This window comes from Fukomys damarensis, unplaced genomic scaffold (genome assembly GCF_012274545.1).
Source record: "Fukomys damarensis isolate Sample0158 unplaced genomic scaffold, DMR_v1.0_HiC HiC_scaffold_5, whole genome shotgun sequence".
NCBI lineage: Eukaryota > Metazoa > Chordata > Mammalia > Rodentia > Bathyergidae > Fukomys > Fukomys damarensis.
Window position 1 is genome coordinate 72,593,745 of NW_022900917.1, and position 20,196 is coordinate 72,613,940.

At 35.7% G+C, this 20,196-nt stretch overlaps 1 protein-coding gene across 10 annotated transcripts in view; it reads right to left on the reverse strand.

Annotated features, from left to right (window-relative positions):
* The window catches only part of Cyrib (CYFIP related Rac1 interactor B), a 113,719-nt gene that overhangs the window by 7,763 nt on the left and 85,760 nt on the right, over positions 1-20,196 (reverse strand). For all 10 annotated transcript variants that reach the window (XM_019210480.2, XM_019210481.2, XM_010642866.3 and 7 more), the window contains 6 exons: positions 14,003-14,124; positions 10,438-10,543; positions 5,304-5,440; positions 4,214-4,291; positions 2,047-2,163; positions 1,063-1,142 (listed from right to left, as the gene is read on the reverse strand). In XM_019210480.2, coding sequence (XP_019066025.1) covers positions 1,063-1,142; positions 2,047-2,163; positions 4,214-4,291; positions 5,304-5,440; positions 10,438-10,543; positions 14,003-14,124 — 640 coding nt within the window. The remainder of the gene's footprint in view (positions 1-1,062; positions 1,143-2,046; positions 2,164-4,213; positions 4,292-5,303; positions 5,441-10,437; positions 10,544-14,002; positions 14,125-20,196) is intronic.

The following is a 20,196-nucleotide window of genomic DNA, read 5'->3' on the forward strand; positions in this document are numbered from 1 at the left end:
TGTCTAACAGGGATGCTAACATTATGCCCCTTCTCCACACTATGATCAACAAAATGAGAGGTGGTGGCAGAACAGTTACCATCCACATATTCTGTCTCTAGAGGGCTGCACACCCTGAGTATATACCCTTCTGTTTGCCAGAGAGCGCTGTAGTAAAAGTTTAGAGATGGGTGCTGTATAATGGCTACTGCCAATAATATGACGAGAAATTCACTAGCTTAATAGAGCAAGTAGGTTCGATGTTTTAGGGGCTGGTTGGTCCATACACACTGTATTGCTCAATTTGAATTTTACTAAAATTCAATTATATTCTTTTCTCAATTGGGAAAGAAAAAAAGAACTTTTATCTATGTAGAAAGCAGGGTGCTATCTGAGTAGGATTGGCCACTGTGTTCAAGTCCCTTCACTTCCCGGGACCTCTTCCCTTACACAAGGAGATGAATGGGTGACAGCTGCTATCTCACGTCATGAGGTTTCGTACAGAAGAGTACTTGAAGTAGCGCAAAACCCAAGTTACCACATATTCAAAAAACCAAGGAGGACTCTCTGCGTACTGACAGGAAAATCCAGCCAATACACACACATGGTGGTATACATCACAATGCTTTAGAGAAGAGAAGACAGTCAGAAGAAAATTCAGGTTCATGTTAAAAAACAAAAAAAAAGAACTAAAAGTGAGAAAGGGATAAACAGAAAAATAACAAGCCTTTGGGAAAATGGCAATGTTTTTAAACACAACACTGAGAAACATGTTTATAATTAGCATAACTAAATACCTTTGCTAATTCCCTTTCCTGACCAAAAGAATACCACACAACTCCTATCCTGGAGAAACTATCAAATTAAGTCTCACTGGTCTGATGTACTTGAAAACTATCTCTATGCTTAATCAGACATTCAGCTGCAAAACTATTTGAATTTTGTTCATATGTGCATATACAATAGTTACAATAGACTTTATTTCCACCTTCTAAATAAGACCCATTCATATTTGGGCATTGTGAAATACCAATTGATCTCAACAGTACCGTTACAGTGACAAAATTCAGCCAGAATACTCACGGTGTTTCCAGCATGACTCTGCATACACTAGCCATGGTGCTTAAACAGTCAGTGGTATTTTCTATTGGTAAGTTTTTATTCTGTAAGTGCATGGAGGAAAAAAAAAAGTAACAAAGGTATTAAGAATATTAAAAGTTAGCATTCTATGAAAAATTAGCAACTTTATAATCTAACTCCAAATTTTCTCAATAATGTCCTAGATTCCAAGCACTGTTCTGAGCTGTGGGGACACAGCTATGTGCAGAACAGCCAGGACCTCGCGGTCACAAGAAGTGGGGACAAGCCAGCTTCATGAGAATGGGGGGATGTTCATGCCCATATAGAGTAGAGGGATCGGGCCTTTCTTGAAGGACACATGGTACCTGCATTTTATTTTAGGAGTATAAGAAATCACCAGAATCGTTTTCAGCAGAGGAGGGAGGAAATGTGGTTTATGTTTTGTTACTTGGCTGCTCTATGGAGACAGAACTATAGGAGAGGCGGGAGTGGAGAAGTAGACTAGTCAGAACACAAATGCAACGATCCAGATGAGAGGGTAGTGGTCTGGCATAGACAGGTAATAAGAGTATGGGTTAAATTTTCAGATTCACAATGTTTTTTTGGAAGGAAAGCCAGTAAAACTACTCAATGAAGTAGATGTAGAGAGCAAGATGAAGGAAGAAATTTAAAATAACTCCTAAATTGTTGTGGTCTGCTTGTACACTGGTACTATTAAAACCGAGAAAATAAAGACTAGAGGAAGGATGGGATTAGAAAAGACAACCAAGAGTCCAGTCAGGCCATGACCGCGCGGCACTGTCAGCAGTCTCTGGAGAGAGGATGCAAACAGTACACATATGTGCACCTGAAGACCTCAGGAAGGCCAGGATCCAATGTCTACATTTCGGGACTCAGCTCACAGATGAGATTTAAAGTGCTGAGATCATCACCTGGAACAGGCTGATGAGCACCAGCGCAAACCCTGACTTTCCAGGATGCACTCACCTCTGATACAAACTTGGTCGTAGCATCACTTAAGGTTTTCAGCATTGGGGTTGCCTCTGCGTAAAACAAAGACATTCGATTTGCCAATTCATTGTTCACTTCATTTTCTCCTTCTGCCTGAGTAGAAAACATGAGCGCCGGGTATTAGCACATCAATTAATAAATATGGTATTTTTATGTACAAAAGAACCATGACAGTACTTGTCTTATTAAACTAATCCAGTAAATATCCTTAGTAAATTATATTTTGGATCTTCATATGCACATAAAGATATTTAAAAACAAAAAGATAATGAATGATACTAAGTGATTTTTTAAAAACATTAATCCTAAAATATTTTAAACAATGGAATTAAATAAATCCTTGATGCATTTCCTACTGTATACAGAGACTGTTCTAAATGTGACAAAGGACAAAAATGATGATGACACTGTCACCTAATCCTCCACCATGAACACATGGCCTACACAACACCACAATGAAATGCTAACCAGCACTGACACAGAAAGGAATGAGAAAAATATTCAATTATACTAGAAGACACTAAGGAGTCACGGAAGAAGTAAGCTTTTGCAGGTGAAGATGGACACATGAATAAGGTATTCCTATCCAGCAAGGAAAAAATATATTTCAAATGACTCCAGAGATTGTGTTTAAGCATATTCGGTGTAAAGGGGGTAGGTAATTACCAAGACTAAGTTGGGGTCAGATTTCAGAATGCCTTCAAATGCTAGCTTAAATTCATGTTTTCCTTTCAAGTGGAACGGTAAGCCATTTGAAGTGTTAGAAAAAGAGAATAGCAGTCAGTTGTCTAAGAAAACTAACCCATGATGGTAAGAAGATTGTACCACAAAGGAAACAAGACTATAGGTCAGAAAATAAGTTACGCTGCTACAGAATGACTGTCCCAAAGGGCAGGAATTGGGTTCTCAATTGGAATAGAGTAGAAGATGAAAACAGAGGCTGAGGAGGAAATCTGAGTGGCATCTCACTGCAAAACTACTGGCATCATCTATCATTACTGATTCTGAACGACAGTACAAAAATATTTTCTTGTCCTTGACCTTTCAGTGATGGCTATACCAAAAGATAGGGTGTTTTGTTTTTATTTTACATAGTGGAAATGTATAAGACAGATAAGGAAATCGGCTCTACACTAGGAATTGGTCTGCGTAAAACCAAACTGATGCAAGTAACAGATGTTTCATGGGAAAAAAAATCTTTACTTCTTTTGAGAGTAACCACTTTAAAAAAGTATATTTTCAATGAAAAGAAAGGCTCCTCGGGCCAGGGATTTAGCTCAGTGGTTCCGCCGCCTGCCTTTCAAGCATAAGGACCTGAGTTCGATCCCCGGTACCAAAAAGAAAAAAGAAAAAAAACAAAGGCTCCTTTGGAATTTTTTTTTAGTCTTTCATTTTACTAACCACTCTAAACAGAGTTAAAAGCATTTCTCCACTAAACTACCTGAGACCACAGTTGATCTTTGAAATTTTGCCACTTCTCACACCAATCAGCACAATATAGGTCCTCAAAATAGGAAAAAGATACTCTTCATATCTTAAATTTTACTTCTAATACTAAACTCCTTAGAAGTAGGGAAGCATACCTGTTAACAGGAGCTTAAGAAGAGGATGGCAAGAGATTAACAGGCAAAAAGAAATCAGAAAAGAAGCTGTGCTAGCCAAGGATAAGGCCAAGAAGCCATTTATTTTCTTGGGAGCCATAATTAGGCACAGATGTGCAAGTAGTCCAGGGCCTTCCCTCTCAACATTATCAGTAATTTTTTCTTATTCAAGGTTAATTTCTTTCCAGGATTCTTTAGTTCTAAGAACATGAGGACAAAAAAACCCTCAAAACCACTAACTGAAAAAATTTCTGTACAATTAAAATGAGAATACAAAGAAAAGATTATAGCATGTATGTTACACAGACAAAAAGTAATGTTATTGAAGTAGTCATGGGGATTTAAGTCTGAAAGGAAAAACACAAAAATAGCATATCGTCTGTTAGTTTGCTCTCTCCTCACACAGCTGTGGTTGTCCATAATTACTAACTTTAATGATAGCTTTAACATCTGAATGAATGGGTGAATGAATGAACAAATGGAAGAATAAAATGAAGAACGGATCTGCTCTTACCACCCCCTAATTCAGGGCACTAACTTACTGGAACATTATTAATCCTCATTCGACTCAACGTTCTTCTGTAATAGCTGAAATCATTCTGTATGGCAGGATTTGTCATCTAAAGAAGGTATTTATGAAAGAAAAATGTGTTATAAGCCAAAAGTGAATGTAACAAGTTGAAAATCTATATATAGTTTTAACTAGTTATGCAATATCCTCTATTTTTAAAGTCATTTGAAATACAAATGTGGTATCATCTAAGAAAGCTTAAAACATCGTACCCAATTCTTTCTGAGCATATAAAATCATACAGATTGTTTTTCAGTCAAGGGCAATATATTTTCTTTTCAGTATTTTCAGATAACAAAAAGCTTGTTTACCAAAAAGATGGGTATTACAAAAACAACCAAGAAGAAATGTACAGGCATTGTTTTGAGTAAGGATGTGTGTGTATTTATATTTAATGAACAGGGTAATCCTCAAGCAGACCAAAATATTATATAAGTATCATTTGTAAAATTTATAAATATCATTATTAACGAGAATTATCAATTGTCTATGATATAACCATAAATTGTCAAAGTTAGGAATCCAGCTCTTCCGTTTTCTAGAGTGGGTACTCAAATCCTTGAAAAATCACAGGACATGCCTAAGGTCTAATAATTACCTACTGTGCTGGAGCCTGAACTGAAATCAGGTCTCCTGGCATGAAACCAGTACTTATTCCTTTATACTCCACCCTTTCCAACAGTGCATCTATAAATAGTGTACTGTAAAGAGCAAGAGAAGGGGAAGGAAGAAGAGAGAGGTAATGGAGGGAGAGGAGAAAGGACAAGAGAAAATTTTTTAAGTTTTTAATACTGTTGAAAATACTGGGAATGAGTAGAAAAAAACCAGAAAGGCAGTTCAATATTATTATTTCAGTTGTTTTAAAAATGAAAAATACTGGGCAATTTTCTATTTGGCATATATTTAAAAAAGACTTCATTATTTTCAAATCCAGCTTTTCGCTTTTGGTACTGTCCAGTAGACATCATCTGAATGCGTTTTAACAAAGTTTCCAGGGTTTTCCTCCTAGTACTGATCGAAATAAATAGTTTTGGAACACAGGGGTCAGCAGAAAATTCTACCTTGAGTTCATCAAAGCGCAGTGTGAAGTGAAGAATTTCTGCAAACTGTTTAGCAAGAGCCTGCTCTCGCTCTAGATGCTGGGTGGGAGAATATGGGGTACTGGTCAAGGCTCCCAGGAGGCCTCTCAATGCAGCTTCTAAGTAAAAGAAAATAAAAACATTAAATTGTTCGCATCTCTGGTAGCTGTTTATTATTTTAAATATTTTATTATTTAATTATTATTTTAAATATTTTAAATTTCCAAAATGTCTCTTTAAAAGTTGCTCTACACAAAATCAAACCAATTAGAGAAGTTAAAATTTTGCCACTGCTAATGTATTATGCTCAAACTAAACACTGTTTAATACACTCAAAATCCTAAAGTAGCTAATTCGATTTTAAAATTCCGTAAACCTAGATTCAAAACAATGCAGAATGTGACTCTGGAGTAAACATCCCAATCAAAAGTCAACTCTTGGGCCGGGATTTGGCTCAGTGGTTCTGCCACCTGCCTCAAGCGCGAGGGCCAGAGTTTGATCCCAGTACCAAAAAAAAAAAAAAAAAAAAAAAAAAAGAGGAAGAATAAATTTAAAAACCTAGCTTAACAACCTTTCTAAATATCTTTGGATATGGCATCTCAGGGATCATAATAAAAATTTTCTAATTCTAATAAGCAAACTAGTTCCTCTGAAATAATTCTCCTTTGGAATATGAGACTAATACTATGTTTAAAAATGGAAATAACGATATTTCAATTGAAGGAAATCATAAACATAAACTAATTCATGTATTTGTTACAGGGTTAGAAAACAATGCTAGATTCTACAAACAAAAAAAGACCTAACAGAGTTAAGTGGTAGCATAACATTAATAAAAGTCAAAATAAACAAATATTAAACGTTTAATAAATTTATGTCAGACTATCGGCCTTTAACTTAAACAATACCAGCTCTACTATTTATGAAGACCTAATTATAATCCACTCTGTACATTTAACATAGCCTTCTCATTTACCTGCTGCCACCAACCATGAAGGGTATTACAATGATAACCTGAGTTCAAAAGAAGCCAGAGCCCCAGGGTGTAGCTCGTACATGCCAGGTTCTTCTGATCTTAAAATCCACCAAAATAAATTGTCTTTCAGATGAGGCAACATTCTACCTAGCATTCTGAAACCTTATGAAGTATCAATATTACAAATACTGGGTACTTCTTACGTATCTATAATGTGCCAGACACTGTACTAAGCTAGATATTTCAGACATTCTCCTCATTACACAATAATAATCTAAATGACAGCCACTGTCCTCTTTTTCAGTAAATCAAAAAACCTGTTAAGAGTCTACACCAGGTCCTGGGGAAACAGATGAAGACACTATGACCTCAGACAGCCTTACTATGAAGGAGAAAGAAAACTGATGACAGGTGTAATATGTGCTGAAAAGAAGAATATGGGACAGAATACAGTGGAAAGAAACACAATGGGAGCACTGAAGTCTCCCTGAATAAGTGACAATGCGCTACGACTAAATTGTAAGCTAAGAATGAGCAGGAGTTTGCCAACTAACAAGGCACGGAGCCAGATCCGGAACTGAGAAGAGCATGAAACAGTTAAGAAATGGCAAGAAAACTATATAGGTGGAATAGAGAGGGAAAGAAAGGGAGAAACCAAAGATTAAGACAAAATGAATACCATATGTGCCAATTAAGCACCCTGATCGTGTCATCCCAATGTCCCTGGAGAAACCATTTAAGAGGGGTAGTGACAACATCAAGGTTAGCGCTTTAAAACCTCATTCCGTTTGCAGTGGAGACTGGACTCTAGAGCATAGGTAACTTATAAAGGTATAAGTGTAGATATGAATAAGATGAATTAAGAAGAAAAATGTTTCTGGTTTTTTAGAAAAAAGTTTGTTTCTCCCAAGATTCATTGCATGTGTCAGTGTTAATGTACATGGAAGCAAAGTCTGTGAGACAGGGGAACAAGAAACAATATTATAATAAAGAAACAGTTACAGGATATTACAAGAAAAGTAAATTTGTATACCTAGATATGATTAAGCCTCAGGGTTGATTTCAGCATTCCAAGTGTTCTACCACTTCAGGGAGAGGGAGTGGTCAGTTAGGTGCTTCGGCCAGTGAATGGAGCTGCAGAACTTCTGTTCAGAATAGCTGGCAGTCTCAATGGCAGAACTACCAGAAAAGGGAAGCCTCACCCCTGTAGGCCTGTGCTGACATAAGACAGTCCCATTGGCCCACAATGCCCTGCCACAAGACAGCAATCCAAAATGAAGCGTCCCCCAGAAGGTGGCCGAGTTGGAAAGGGAGGTCAAAGAAGAGATGATTTAGGGACTGGGCTAAGAGGAAGCTCAAAGCCACATGGTTACAATTTTCAGAAAAAGTATAAGCAAAGTGTCTACCAATCCTTAAATTCTGAGACATAAGTGGTAAGCAGCTGCCCCATAGCAGGAGTCAAAGCTATGCTGCAGTCAATGATGCTGCAGGAAAAGATAACTGGGAGGAACAGAGACAAACTTGTTCACAGGCTAGAAAAAGCAGGGGAAACAATGAAATAACCAGAAGAGGACCCTGCAAAGAGTTCCCTTCAGAGAAAACAGCCTTCTATCCTCACCAACTGCCACCTCAAACAGCAGCCCTGGAGTCCTCAGAAGAAAACCCAAAGGATGTGCACTAGGGAGGACTCAAGAAAGTTAACAAACATGACCACAATTGCTACGGCACTTTTAAACCAGTTTTGATAAAAGCCCATTGAAAATAACTCAACACATTAGATAAGACTTGGTCATTCTTTCTCCTGGAGGCAGTACTTAAAATGAGCCCCTGGAACAGACGGAAGACTGAGGCAAGACAGAACAGTATGCCTACTGCCTGATCACACAACATTTCCCATAGGCTGCTGCTGCAACAGGAACGACTTGAAGGCCTCCCAACAAGCAAGCCTAAGAAGCTTCTCAGGCTAGCCTAAAGAAACCCTGTCAGAAAAGCTCAGCATCTTCCCAATTAGTCAGATGACAGCTCCCTGTCCATCTACAAATATGCAAGCCAGCGGAAGTAGCTCATGAGTCTGCTGGACACTGTCACAATCGTGCCGCTGTGTGCTTGCTGTACAGTGTGACAACTACTAACTGGAGGAGACAGGGTAGGTGGGAGAGGGCAGAGCTGAAGGATCATCAGCAAGAGAAGATGGAAGGCAAAATAGAATTTCACTCCCACCAGATGCTGACACAGGTTTCTGATGGTTTCAATCCTGTCTACACTTGTGAAAAAAATGATCCTGTGATATCTGTGTAGTAGTTCTTTTTTTCTCATCGTAGACAATTCGACACTAACCTCCCTCCTCCAATGAGCAACTCTCCTCTTATCAGCTCATTCTACGCATCCCCTATATGCCAGGTGTTGTACTGTACCACCATTTTAAAGTAACTGTAAAAGTAAAAATACCTTATTTACAGTATTTTTGCTGTTTGTGTATTTTCCATTGTGTATTTTCATCAAAGGTTATAAGTCACACTTTGTCCAACTTATGAATGAACCCCAGAACAGAGCTCACTTGTAAGTCGAGGACTTATTGTATTTGATATATCAAATGTGCGTATCTGTTAATATGTCACTCACTCATTCAACAACTATTGAGTGAGTCAAGCAAGGAAATGCATCTTCTTTGCAAGGAAACCAGAAAGTTACTAAGATGACAGTAATCCATTAGATCCTAAATTGTACTTTACTCATAACATTCCAGAAGTCTCTAGAACACAATAACGAAGGTTCAAATCCCCAGAACAACAGCAGGAAGACTGACAGCTGTGTTACTGTATCTCCCTGCCGAAATGGAAGAGTACTCATAATGGGACACACATCACCAGGCTGATTTATCCAGTGGTTAAGATACAGGAAAGCATTTAAGTCCAAACAGGTTGGCCTATTTTCCAATTATTCTCCTATCACTGATATATGCTAACAGCCTAAGATAGCTGCAGTAGAAATCTAAGCCTTTTATGTGGTTTTTTTAATACAATGAAATACTACTCTGCCATAAAGAGGATAAACTTAAGACCATACTTTTAAGTGAAATACATTGGACACATAAGTTTAAATGTTGCATTCTCTTGTGTGAGAAACTGAAAGTGTGAATAAGGTCCAAAATGGATGACAAACATTGGGAAATATGAAGGAAATGTTCAAATGGGAAGGGGAACAAGGAAGGGAGAGAGAAGAGGGAAGGAAGGAAAATAGAAAAAGAAAAAAAAACAACAAGAAAATCATAGAAACAAAGCTTTTGTAAATAAGAACAGGAAGAAGATTTGAAGGAAAGGGAAGGAAATGGGGAAAAAAAGAAGAATAAAGCCATATCGTGTATAGGCAGAAATTCCCTATGATGAAAGTGATCATTATGTACATCACTGGTGTAGCCAATGTTATCTTTAAAAAAAAAGAGACCCTAAAAAAAGAAAGAAACCTAAGCCTTCTCAAACACTTGAACTACAAATACAACTAGAAAGTAGCAGCATAAGACAAACTTTCAATATGTAATCACCAAGATATCCAAGATTAAGAGACCTCGGGTGACAGGTTACAGAGGGTAACAAAGCTACAGACTACACAGAAAAAGAACCAAAAAGCAAATACTGTAATTGTTATACTAAAAAAAAAAAGTTACAACGCAATTCTTATTTATAGTAAGCTAAAGGTAACTTATACCAACCCTTCTATTCCAACTTCTGGTTTACATTTAACAGTCTAGTGGACTCCTTTAGTTATTAAAATTTTTGTATTCCAAATTCTGGTTTACATTTAACAGTCTAGTGGAATCCTTGAGTTATTAAAATTTTTGTGTTCTTAAAAATCATATGAGAAAGGATTAACTATAGAATTTGACACAAACTCTACCAAATGCTTTCTAATACAAAGATTCTTTAGCACGCAAAGAAATCAAAGAGATTCCCTTGTGGAAATTTATAATTTGTAAGAAAATGGTGTAAATAATTCAAAGGTCACTGTAACCTTACAGCCTGGTTTATTTATATATCAGATATTCAGTCCAATTCAGTATTGCAAACATGAAATAGTCTAAATTAAACTTCTGGCCTTAATGTTTTTCACTAAGGAGTCATAATTACAAAACTTTCAACTTACCTAACCTCTGAGAAAATTCATAAAATTTCTTTAATTTGCCTACTAACGGAACAACTGCACCCCATGCCTTCTCTTGTAACTTCTCATCTGCTGGATGCTGGATTGCCTTTAAAATCCAAAGAATAAAAACAGTTAAGATTTGTTAAATCAAAATAATACCATTTTATATTAAAATACAGGAAATCCTTTTAGTAGTTCTTCAACAGGAAATTAAAAAGTTTGGCAATAAATGAAGATGACAAACCCTGGGAACAGGTTAAGAGACAACCAACGCCTAGACTAGCTCTAAGAAACCTAGCAAACACTTAGAAGCTTAATTTATCTGAAAAGTATGATTCAGAAACTGTCACCGATGCTTACTCCCTGTAACTAAAAATCCTACTCTAGATTTTAAGTTCTCAGGCTTTCCTCAGTAAGATGACTGATTTCAAATCTGAAAGAGGTAAAAAGAGAACATAATCTGGAGACCCTTAATACAAATATGCTTTTATCTAAACCAATCTTATAAGCTGTTAGGCAACCTTTTCTGAATATCAAGGGTTATTCCAAATAAACCTATTCTTGCTTCTACCTTTCTTTGGGATTAAAGATGCTTTTTTAATCTTTTATAGAACATAATGCTTTTCTTTCTCTAATATTAAAAAAAAACTTAAATACATCACCTGAAGTTGAAATTCATAATCAAGGTAGAGGTCTGCTTATAAACATTACTAGGAGGTAATGACATGTTTAGATTTTCCCAAGACATCACCACCCACTCCACACAAAAGAACGTAATCAAGGAAAAAAAAAAAAACTGAACAAAGGTAAAGTTAAAGGGTTCTGTAAATAAATTGGCTACAAAATGGGCAGTAAATTGCTTGAGATTTATATATTTGTATTTACAAATTTTTATTTTAATAAAAATACCTAATAGGAACTTGAAATCAATCTTATGTGACTATCTAGAAATATTGAGGTAGTAAAGAAAATCTGACATCACACCAACATAACACTCCTAACATGTCAGTCTCTGACATTATGAAAAAACTCCTTCTAGCCTCAAGCTCAGACTTAGTAATGTTTTATATCAAATAGTATAAATTTGTTTATTTTACTACTGAAGAAATAAACATTTGAAAATTAAAATTTCATTTACTTCTTAGGAGAAGCCCTTCCAACATTTTCTGCAAGGGGTCTAGCAATGATTTGCTAAAAATCAATTCATTCTCATAGTATGAAAATGAAAACGCTCCAGTAAATGGCTTTTGTTTCCTTGAACAGAGTATTTCTCTGATACTGTCTTCCTTGAATGTGGAACTAAGGGCGCTGGTGTTCTTTCATGACAAACATTTTTATGACTCTGCTTGAGCTTCTGATTCTTTCTTCTTTTGAATCAGTTTCTCTGCTGTTAGGCTAAGGATTCTGGTTAACACCCATTATAGTTTAACCAGCACAAAAGCACTTAGTAAATTTCAGCCAGTGGGTTGCTGTGAAGCAGGTACTTACTATAACTCACAGGATATCCCTACACACTAGGAAAGTACTTCTTTCCTTTCCCAGGGCTTTATCCTAGAGAACAGGGTATGCGAGCTTACAGAGCCTATCTTCACTCATATATTTTACAACATTAACATACCAGTGATCAGAGTCTCAGTTTATGTTAGCTGTGTTTCAAGCACTATGCTGTGTTCTTTACATGAATAATTTTTTTTGTTTGTTTGTTTTTTGTTTTGTGAGACAGGGTCTCACTATGTAGTTGAGACTAACCTGGAACTCACTATGTAGCCCAGGCTGGTCTCGAACTCACAGCGATCCTCCTGCCTCAGCCTCCCGAGTGCTGGGATTACAGATTTGTGCCACCACGCCCAGCACATGAATAACTTTTTATCTTCACAACAGCTCTGATTTGCTTCCACATTTTTGCTACAGTAAACAAGGGAGCCATAAAGGTTTTCACATTCATATTTCCTATTAAATTATAGTTGAGCTATATAGGAACATATTTCCAAAGATAGTAGTACTTGGTGCAAGAGTATAATAACCACAGAGTTCTTATTTTATGCATTATTTACTGTTCCAAATAACAGTATGTAGACAACCATTCTTTAGTATCACTTGCATTGAGATTATCTTTATAAACCAACCAAAACCTGACAGTAGTGTGCACTTACTAGCAAAAGCTGAACATTTTTTTCTGCTGTCTGTTATTTTCCACAGGTAGTATGATTTTTCACTCTCTTAAGCCTTACTAATTGGCAATATTAATGTCTTAATATTGATGACAGTTAATTAAAATTATCAGTTCTTTGTATATTTGGCATATATTCAGCTTTTATTTTTGTCGTCTTTTCTCAATTTAAGCTGAACTCCTACTATTTAAAAACCTTTTCTATTTATATTATCTCAAAGAAAATTTCTTCAAAAGTTCCAATTGTTAACATATTTGTCCCCCATTTACAGATTTTTTTTTAAAGTTTTCTAGCTTGTATGTTTTATTTATCTACTTCCCTGTCCTGCCCTTTTAAAAATTTGAGAAAGGGCCCCCTAAATTGCCAGGAATTTCGGACCTCCTGCCTCAGCCTCCCCAGTAGCTGGTGTGCACCACCACACTCAGCCCTTCTGCCTTACACTACACACACAGTCAACCATCACAGTTTCTCCTCTGCCATCTTCTAGGGCCTGCACTTTACTGTCTTCACTAGCACTCCACATCTCAGAAGAGAAAGGAAGCCGAATAGGGGCGATAAACCCAAAGCACTGGTCCTTGATGATCTCTGCATTACTCACTACTGAGAATAACAGAAGCAGAGGGCGGAGAAACAAAACAAGCACTACCCTCCGAAAGTGAGGTAACCAGAAAAAGATGAAGGCCCAGCATCTGGGGAATCTGATATTACAGGACAGCTGAGTAAGTAGGTGCTGAGGTAAGAGACCAGTAAAAGTGAAAAGAGAACAAACATAATTAAGAGGAGTAATTTATACAGTCAAGTTCCAGAATGGGATGGAGAATAAAGGTAAGAAATTAGTCTTAGTAAAAGTAGATGCAAAACAGCTTCTGAAAAATATAAAAACTACAAGAGAAGTGTGCTAGAAACCTGGATAAATTCAGAGGTTTGGAGACAAAAGCAGAGGGAAACCAAACCAGACTTCCCCGGAGGTGAAAGTCACTGGACAGGAGGGAGGTGGAGACGGAGGTGGAGAGACCAGCTGCCTGAGTGATTTCAACTTTCTCCCAGGGAGCTAAAGAGTAGAAAAACAGACTGAAGAACAAGCCATAGAAAGTTAGGCTCTTCTCCCCTCTCCCTAACTTAAAAAGTACAGCTAGTTCCCCATGGAAAACGTAAAGTTCAAATGTGAGAGTAAGCAATAAATAAATCAATCTTTAACATAAATTACACATTTATGACGTTTTCCTTTTACCCTTGTATCAGCATAACCACTTAGAAAATAATGCCAAATGATATTCTTTCAAACATACTTGATATGAAATGGAAACTTCTAAAGTTTAGAAAACACAGAAAATTAAAAACAAGTGAGACGACGTTGACTTTAGCCTACTAGAAAATGTGTAATTAAGCTTTACCTCTCGTATTTCATGGCCAGCTCCTCTGTATGACTGCAAGTCCTCCAAGATGCCTTCTGCATCTTTCAATACTACATTCACCTGATTATAAATTTCCTTCTCAGACTCTGTGGGCTGGGCATCTAAACAGCAGGGAAGCACAAGAAAATTTACAGTGGCATGAATTTTTAAAAATATACATAAACTCTAAGCAATTAACAATCCAAATTTCCACAGAAGAGTTACATTTTATTCAATGTTAACTTTGCCCTTCTTAAAAAAGATCAATAATTTTTCTAAAATTCTACATTTGAATAATTAGTCTCAAGTTTATAAAATTACAGAGAAGCAAAGAAACAGCAACTTTTACTATTTAACACTTAGATTATAAATCATAACCTGATATAATTAACCAATCTGAGAATTAGAATTAAAAATTTTAATCGACAGACATTTTCCATTACATTTATCACTATCACTACTATCAATTCATCAGTAATGATTTATTTTAATGCAACAGAAATGAAAACCTACTAAAATATCTAAATATCTTGTTCATCTACAGTTTCAGGCTGACATTATTTTCCTATAGTAATTTTATTTTAACTGGGTTTTAATAGAGGAAAAAAGTAAAAACTTTTCAAAAAAGTTCCTAGATGCTCCCTTTCCCTTGCGACCATTTTAAACAGTCTTGGCAAATCCGAGCACAGAAGAAAGGGAAGGTCCTGCATGCGCAATGAAGACTAAGTGAAGGCAGCAGCACTGAACTTCTCCGCTAATGATCTCAAGGTCAGTTCCTTTGCAGGGGAGCTCGTGACAGTTATAAAACTGCTCCACAATTCCTGAGACACTTTATACTGCAAGACAATTACAGAAATACTAAAGCAAAAACTGAGGCCATACACACTTGGGGCTAAGTGAGAAAAAAAATGAAGAAGAATTAGTTACAAGAAGGGACACAAACATACGGCCATTTTTACCACTTGTGGTATAAGCCACAGAACATATGCTAAAGAATGATGAAATCTGGATTTCTCTGCTAAATTTGAGGCAACAGAAGTTCTATTTTTACTAACTTAGTCATCTGTTTCTCTAAGGAAAAAAAATTTTTTTTTTTTTGGACAAATGTTTCTAATCATCTTTTCTTATAAAAAGGGTATGGCTCCACAAGAAAAGTGCTTTTCATAAATTTTTTGAACTATACCACATCCAATACTGCAGATAAGGCATAATGCACATAAAATGATAAACACTATGATTACCATAATGCTTTAGGGAAGAACTATGCTAGCACAATTCCTCCATGTTAAAGTTTTCTCTTGTGTGCACACGGGGGCAGGTCTGGGGATTTAGCTCAGTGGTTCCTCCACCTACCTCGCAAGCTCAAGAACCGGAGTTCGATTCCCGATACAAAAAAAAAAGTCTTATGCAGGGAAGGAGGCAGTCTGTATTTATAAGATGAATTAAGACTATTAGCAAATCTCATGGCCTACCACGCATGTAAAACTAGTATCCAGACTTTGTCTGTATCCACTTCATCTCCCTACAAACACAAAATAATCTATTTATGTCTTTCCCTGAAAATTTAAAAGAAACATTTCATATATAAAAGATAAAAGTAGGGGTTAAAGATGCCCTGAAACTTATTTTGCACTTGGGGGAAACCATACTTCAATTCTACCTATTGAGCCTGCCAACTAGCCAAAAAGAAAACATGCTCCAAAAATTAACAATTTCAGTATCAAATTTTAAATTCAGCATACATAAAGCAGTACTACAGCAATAAGAAAATAACATCCATGTGCAAAGCCAACTTTAAAAATTTGTGTTTCATGTTTCATTATTTTTCAAATTTCTTTTCAGAAATTATTTTATGTTAAAAATACTATGACAAAATAATTACATAAAAAGAGCTAATTGGAGTATTAAAGGACTGTGTTCAAAGCTGCAAGGGCATGATTTGGAGAAAACACTGATACTGCAGCTAAATGACTGGATTTTTAAAATCAGTCTGTCATTTTAGCAAGTAATACCTTTTTCACATCTTAGCCAGACCCTATTCCAAAGGTATTCCAAAGACGTTAAAAAAAAAGCACACTCATATAACTTTTATACTTACACCAGATGCAGCAGAAAAAAATGCTTTTTACATGCACAAGTGACAGTTTTATACTTTTCCATATGCAATTGTGGAACTACAGACATAACATCAATAGGAGACACATCTTATAGTTTGAATTCATGAAGTGGGAATTCATGACACAGGACAATATTTTATCTATTATGTATCAGAGACATTTGTGAAGTTTGAAAATACTAAAATATGTATTTGTGGTATGGTGACTAGCTGTTAACATAAAAATGTAATGCTGAGGTTTACATATAAAAGAAACATTATCAAGGAGACTTAGAAAGACCTTGTAGTTAATAGCTAGTGAAGGTTTCATAAGTACCAAGAAATTTAAAAATAAAGGAAAAGATTCAAGTTTCCCCAAGGGTGGAAAAAATACCCAACACCACACCAATTTAACATTTTTTAAACTGCCACAGGAAAGTCACATTTATAATTTTGAAAGCTGCTGAAGACTGCTGTAGAAACGAGACAAACAGAAAAGAGCAGACAAGTAAGCACTAATTTAATGAAAGCAAGACATGCAGAGGGCCAAACTACTAGGGAAGGAAAAAAGATTGTAAATAAAGCATTTTTTTCCCCAAAAAATAATGTAACCAAGACTTGTCACTTTGATTTTTAGGAAAAAAGAATGGCTGTACAATTTCAAGAAAAAAGTATCACTTAGCCTGCTAACAAAACTGCAAAATAGTATTATCTACTTTTTACTCAGGCTGTTTTCAAAGCTGTTTGAGGATATTAAAGCATGTTTTAGTTGCGCTTACTGTATGAAGATAAAATTACATATTTTAATAATTTCACACCAATTTCCTACAGGGTTAAGGTATAGGAGAATTATTAAAAATAACTAAAAAAACAAAGGTATTATAATTAAGAAATTAGTTATGAAAGGAAAAATAAAATCAAGTCAATATAAAAATAATTGTAATAAGAGGTTTTTCTGCTTTAACCTCTCATTGGTTCAACAAATATTTATAATTTATCTCCATAAGTTTCACAAAGGCAGGGACCAAAATGCATATAACATACTGCTGGTTTAACATAGAAACTGAGGATCTGGTGAATTTTCTATAATAAATACTTTCTGAATGAATGAGAAAGGACACCTATAAGTCTCCAGCATGAATTAAAGGAAGCTATTAGGCATTTTGATCTCTGAACAATATAATCTTATATAATTTTCTTTTTAAAAATTTTAATGCCACCAGAATAAAGTTATTTCCAAGAACATGTAGGGCAAAAGTAATTGAAAGTATGCGAGATAAAATGTATAAAAAACAAAGTTAGAGAGTGTGTATTAGCATTTTTAAATGAAGGGAGGAAACACAAAAAGACATGGGGAAGAAGTGTAGGAATCAATGGAAAGGCAGTGTTAAAAAAGAATCAGAGAAAGCAGATTTTATTTTCTTTATAAATAATCTATTACTTTTATTTTGATCTACCTTGATGCACACAAATCAACTTTAACAAATACTGAACTTCCATCATTTAGAAAGCATTTTGCTAAGGCCGAGAAGGGACACAAAAACAAAAGTCCTCTTCTTTCATGAACCAGAATTTAGTGAGTTAATAGATGCAATAATTATAGAAACTAAAGATGTCATGAAAATGAACCATAAATCAACCATGTTGTTGTTCTCAAACAGTAAAATATTCCAAGAAGGGGGAACGCTACTGACTACACAGGTCCCCATTCAGTGGTTTTTTGTTGTTTTTTTTGTTTTTTTGTTTTTTGGTACCGGGGACTGAACTCAGGTCCTTGCGCTTGCAAGGCAGGCCACCGAACGGCTGAGCTAAATCCCAGGCCCCATCCATTCAGTGTTTTTTAACACTAGCATAACTACTGCCAGATTTTATGGAGCACTTCTAGGCTTTTATCTTAACTGAACCATTATTACATAAAATAAAAATAAAACCTATTCCCTATCTACAGGTATGACTAGGGAATCCGTGCAGGTAAAGGACATTATATTTCACCAAACTGGAAATGACACTTCATGCCTGAAGAAGATGCTGCTTCTTTCTAGTGTCCTCCACTAAATAAGCTTGAAATATTCTAATTTACCCTCCAGTTTAAATACCTCATTGTCTTTCATGATGATGCCCAATCTACTCATTGTTCAGCTAGTAACTTCTGATCAGTATTCTGAATGTAATTTATGTAAATAAAATTATGGGTCTGCATCTCCATCTATCCAACCAAGAGCTTCTCTAAAGCTGGGGCTGTGTCATACTACCTTTACATCCCCAGCACCTACTGGTGGGCAGACAAGAGACAAACTACAAACGCACATTAAACAGAAATAAAAGCAGAATGGGAACGGGTGTAGGTTAAGAGAGTAATGACTTTCTTTAAAGACAGTTATCATTTTGAAAACTGTATGTTCCATGAAATCCTATTTCAAATGCACTGGGATACTTAATTTATACAACCTGATGCTAAAAGCCATGTATATCTGCATAGAATTATTTCTATATGACCCAATCATGAAGACATACTGGACTAGATTTCAACAATTAGAATAATGGTTATAATTAAATTATTCTATGGACCTGCACACTGCTTCAAACTAGAAATGAGCGAGGTAGTATTAACTACTGTATTTAATAAAAACAATGTGGCTTTATGCTGCATAATAATAAAAAACTGGCAAACCAACCATTCTGGCAATTTTAAGTCTCGTATAAAACAGTTTAAGAGAGGACTATCTGATAGGCCAATGTCTCAATGATAGCCTAACAATACGGTAAGGTTTTGCAAATGTGTACTTCCAAAAAGAAGAAAAATATGCAAATGGGTGAGAGAAAAGATTAAGAAAACATCAATGCTACAATTAAAAGAAAACATATTTAAAAATCTAAGAAGTAACAATGAGTAAACTCTGGTCTGATACAGAGTGAGTCTTCACTAAATTTCATTTACAGTATACTAGCAAGGTCAAACCAAAAGTTCTACGTTGGCTGGTGGAGACAAAAGTATCATTTTAAAATTTATGTAGCACACAGCTGTAATCCCAGCACTTGCAAGGCTGAGGCAGAAGGATTGCTGCAAATTCAAGGCCAGCCTGGGCAACATAGTTAAGCTCAAGACCAGCTTGAAGTATGTAGCAAAATCCTATCCCGAAAAACAAAACAACAAAAAAATTTGTATCTACCTTTAAGAAGTTAACACCTTATATGTAATTCTACAATGCTGATTATTAGTCTTGTTGGTAATTTTAACCTCCTCCTGCCACTAAGTTAAATGTTAAGGATAATGATCCAAACCCCCAAAGATTGGGAAGGTAGGACTACACAACCTTTCAAGCACTGCCTTTCAATCCATGCTTCCCTCTGGACCACGACATAACGGTGGGTTTATAAAAAGATCAAGTGCCAAGTCTTGAACAAGATCTTGACTGTGTCAGAGCCAAGATTCTGCAAATGTAAGAAATTTGGGACAAAGAAGAAAAAGGAGACAGAGGAGAAGAAAAATATACAAGACCAAGTTTGAAATAGATGCAAATAAACTAAAATACAGCTTTTAAGGTAAATTGCCTCATCTGAAAGAATAATCTTCAAGTGAACAATCTGCTCAACATCCCCAAGCTGATTAAAATTCATGCTAAACATGCACTTAAAAGAGCACTGTTAAATTGTTGAGAAGGGTCAAGAAAACTAATGTTCACTTAATCCATTCCCCCATCCAGTAATATAACTGATAAATGATGATGACATTACTACTACACACAGTACTCAAACTGTAACAGATTGTCCACAGGCATGTAAATAAGAGTAAGAAAATATCAGAAATCACAAATATTCTGTAAAAAGGAGACAGACCATAAAAACTGATGTGTTCATATAAAGTGTTCTGGTTTAAGGGAAAAATATATAAATGATTCATAAAATAATGAACTGTATAAAATTGTAAAAACTAAACTAGCTGGTGGAAAAGAAGGTGACTGTTGGGGCTTATTTTAAGAGAGATGGTTTGTTTTCTTTTTAAAATCAGAAAAGTCTTAAACTTTAAGTATTTAAAACTCTATTCAAATGTTTTAACCTCAGGTAAAAATGTTAAGAGAATCATATGATCAAGACTCTA